At 34.9% G+C, this 3,234-nt stretch overlaps 1 protein-coding gene across 1 annotated transcript in view; it reads right to left on the bottom strand.

Moving 5' to 3' along the window:
* Positions 1–1,361: 1,361 nt before the first annotated feature.
* The window catches only part of CAMKMT (calmodulin-lysine N-methyltransferase), a 216,973-nt gene continuing 215,100 nt past the window's right edge, over positions 1,362–3,234 (bottom strand). The window contains exon 11 of the mRNA XM_075089076.1: positions 1,362–1,975. Coding sequence (XP_074945177.1) covers positions 1,898–1,975 — 78 coding nt within the window. The 3' untranslated portion in view covers positions 1,362–1,897. The remainder of the gene's footprint in view (positions 1,976–3,234) is intronic.

Here is a 3,234-nt window from a genome sequence, read left to right as displayed (position 1 = left end):
TTTAATATTTCACTATTTCTCACACTCCTTTGTTGATTATAAAGATTTCCTTATACATGTTTTTAGAGAAAACAAAGGCACTGCTGTGTGGAACAAACAATACAGAACTAATTAAACTACAGCCACCTTCACAGCAATTTTATATTACTCCTAAATGCTTTTGATTTCTTACTAGACAAGTATCTTCTAACAAGAGTTTGAATATGAAACTCAAACCAGCTATAGGGGAGACATGCTACTCAGTTCCAGGATAAATGGTTGGTTTGCATTGCCCCTGGTCTTTATCTAACACTGAGAACAGGCTGCTTTTTATCAAAAGAGGAATAAATTGCTGTTATTGTGATGTTAGCCCATCACTTGGCATTGCAATTCAAGTTTTTGTGAGAAAGAAATGTATGATCTAACTGCGACTTGACCTATGCCTTCTGAGATCCATCTAGGTGCTCTAATGGAGCATAAAAAGTATTGAATACAAGGACATGCAAACTGGTAGTGAAGAAATTTGTTTGAGAAGAACAGCGAAGAGAAAGGGACTTTCATGAGCTCGTGGTTTACATGCTGCCCAGTTTGTTAAATATGGAGGAATGCTTATTGCCGAACTGCAGTTCTTTAATTAATGTATGTCACCATGATCCTCTACACTTCCTTGCATCTAGTACCTCCCTCTCTCAGTCATGCTCTCTGCCTCTCTCTCTTTTACCATAATTTTAAGAGTTATGGTTTAAGAGACTGTACAGGATTCTTTAATGATCCAGGTTCTTTTTCTGAGAAGTCATTAAAATCGTCTATTAAACTAATAAGAAATTGCTCCTGTTTCTTTATAGGATTTTTGTCTTTCCCAGTAAAGAAAAGTCATATTAAACGTTTATCAAATACTTGGGCCACAATATATCACACTATAAACTAATTCACGAGAGATAGTTTGATTACACTACAAAATCCTTTAGTTGCTATAGTGTTTCTCAGGATTTATCAGAAGGGATGTATTTTTTTTGAAAGCGATTTCTAGGATAGCAGCATTTAGATTTTAGTCCTGATAAAGGCTCACTTTCCATTCATAGTCAGAACCTAAATGTGCTCTTCTTGTACCTAAACAGATAATAAGCACTCAGCACACTCCCCCTTCTTGACACAACACACTGAGACTAATCACACATAATTGGAGAGGAGGAGCAGAGGGGCTGGGCAGGCTATTGTGTCCAAAGGACAAATGGTCAGTTTATGAGGCTTTTGTCTGATGCATGATTTCTTATACCTCTACAGGAGGAAAAGTCCTGCTGGAAAAAATCCACATATACACACATACATAAAAAAAAGCCTTCAACACTGAAGCGAATGAGGACATTTCAATTGTGGATAGAAAAATCAACAGGGGCATTAAAAAAAAAAAAAAGGCGGCAGAAAAATCCGAGCATTCAATAGGTGCACTTTTAAAAGATCTTAAGACAACTATGTCCTTACTGATTAAATGTCAATGCATTTACTACTTTACATCAGGTATGTAAGCCCATGAAATCTATTATTCACATATTTTCAAATACACACCCAAAATAACATTTAAAGAGATTAACAAAGTAAACGCAAGTTTAAAGGCACAAAAGAAAAGGAAGCTAGCTTTACACCTTTGTTAATGCATACATGTGAAGTCTGATCGGTTTTAGGCTGGAATATCATTGGAAAAATAAGTTCTAAAATGATACAAAATAGATGTTTCAGTGTCTACACACTGTGAAACATGCCACGATATCTTTCTGAGCATTTAGATTAGCAATATTTCTCTCATGATGACTCAGAAACAAAAGGGGGGGAACTGAACCCTCCCCACTCCCTGCCCATCCACATACATGCATTAATTTTCAGCAGTCCACCTTAAAAACAACAAAAAAAGTGTAATCTTCTATCCGTGTTTGGTTAAAATGAGAAGAAAAGGGTAATGAAGGTTTTCCTCATACGTATCTTTTTCTTCATTTTTCAACTGCAAATAAAAAATGGATAAAGTGAGCAAACCGCATGAAAGAATTTTTAAAATACTGACAGTTCTTGCTTAACTATATTCCTTAGTGCAAATGATACTACTAAAGATTAAACATTTAATAACTAGAAAAAGAAATCTTAAGGTCAAATACTATCACAGGTGTGGAACGCTATGTCAAATATGATCAGGAGTTAGTCATAGTTTGTAGACAAACTAATTCATGCAATACACAGTTGAACGTTACGTGTAAAAAAAAGTGAGGTCCCAAATTGCTGCATTAAATAAATTACATTCAAGTGAGATTTAAGACCTGAATTAAATCCACTAAGCATGGAACTTCAGAACAAAGGCTAAAAGTTTATCCCTAATCAGCCTAACTACTGCTTTATATTTGGAGTTTAAGATCAACAACTGTTTCAGACCTCTGAAAAACCATAATCTTACCTGAAGGTTTACATAATTGTAAGGCACTTCCAAGGCTGTAATGCAGTTCTTGATGGGCTTATTTATTAATTCTGTTGAATTTTAAAAATTCTTATTGTAAGAAAGAATTATAACCTGATAGTTAGAGTGGTAGAATTCCCATTGCTAGGGATAATGTTACGTGTGCTCTTCTGATCTACACGAAAAGAATATATTTCTAAAAAAAAATTAATGTTTATTTTCTCAGGTATTCTGGTTAAATGCAATTTAAAATACATATACATATTAAACTGAAGTATGAGGAAACTACTTATACATGTTACATTTTGTAATCACCTCACATAAAAATATTAGCATTTTTTCAATACAAGCCTAAGGAAGAGATGTAAAGAGCCATGCCTGACACAAATGACCGCCCTCCCGCCCAAAATACTACATTTAAAGCCAGAACTCTTCTTGTCCCATATTGTTTTGCCTTTATTTTCCTTGCCATGCGTTAAGGATTTTAGTTGGCCCGTGTCACAACATTGCTCGTGTTATTTAAACAAAGGCCTTTTCCATATCATATTCTTCAACTGTGAAGTGCCTCTGTGTAAGCTACTGTCTATGAGCAATTAACACACTTTTCCTTTTTCATAGCGGAACATAAAGCTGATCTATTCTTTAAACTCTAATCCACTTTACTAAGAAGTGTTTGTGTATAATTACTAAAGTAACGACAATCTGCTTCCCAAGATCTGTAACTTTACCACAGGTGGTTCACTTTGTTTGCACAGGATTACCCATCAGTTTCATGCTATCCTGGCAATTTCCTCATGAAGAAAGACTATGTTTTA

Source organism: Phalacrocorax aristotelis, chromosome 3 (genome assembly GCF_949628215.1).
Source record: "Phalacrocorax aristotelis chromosome 3, bGulAri2.1, whole genome shotgun sequence".
Classification (NCBI taxonomy): domain Eukaryota; kingdom Metazoa; phylum Chordata; class Aves; order Suliformes; family Phalacrocoracidae; genus Phalacrocorax; species Phalacrocorax aristotelis.
The sequence above is the reverse complement of the archived record's forward strand: the minus strand, read 5'-3'. Positions and strand labels throughout refer to the sequence as shown.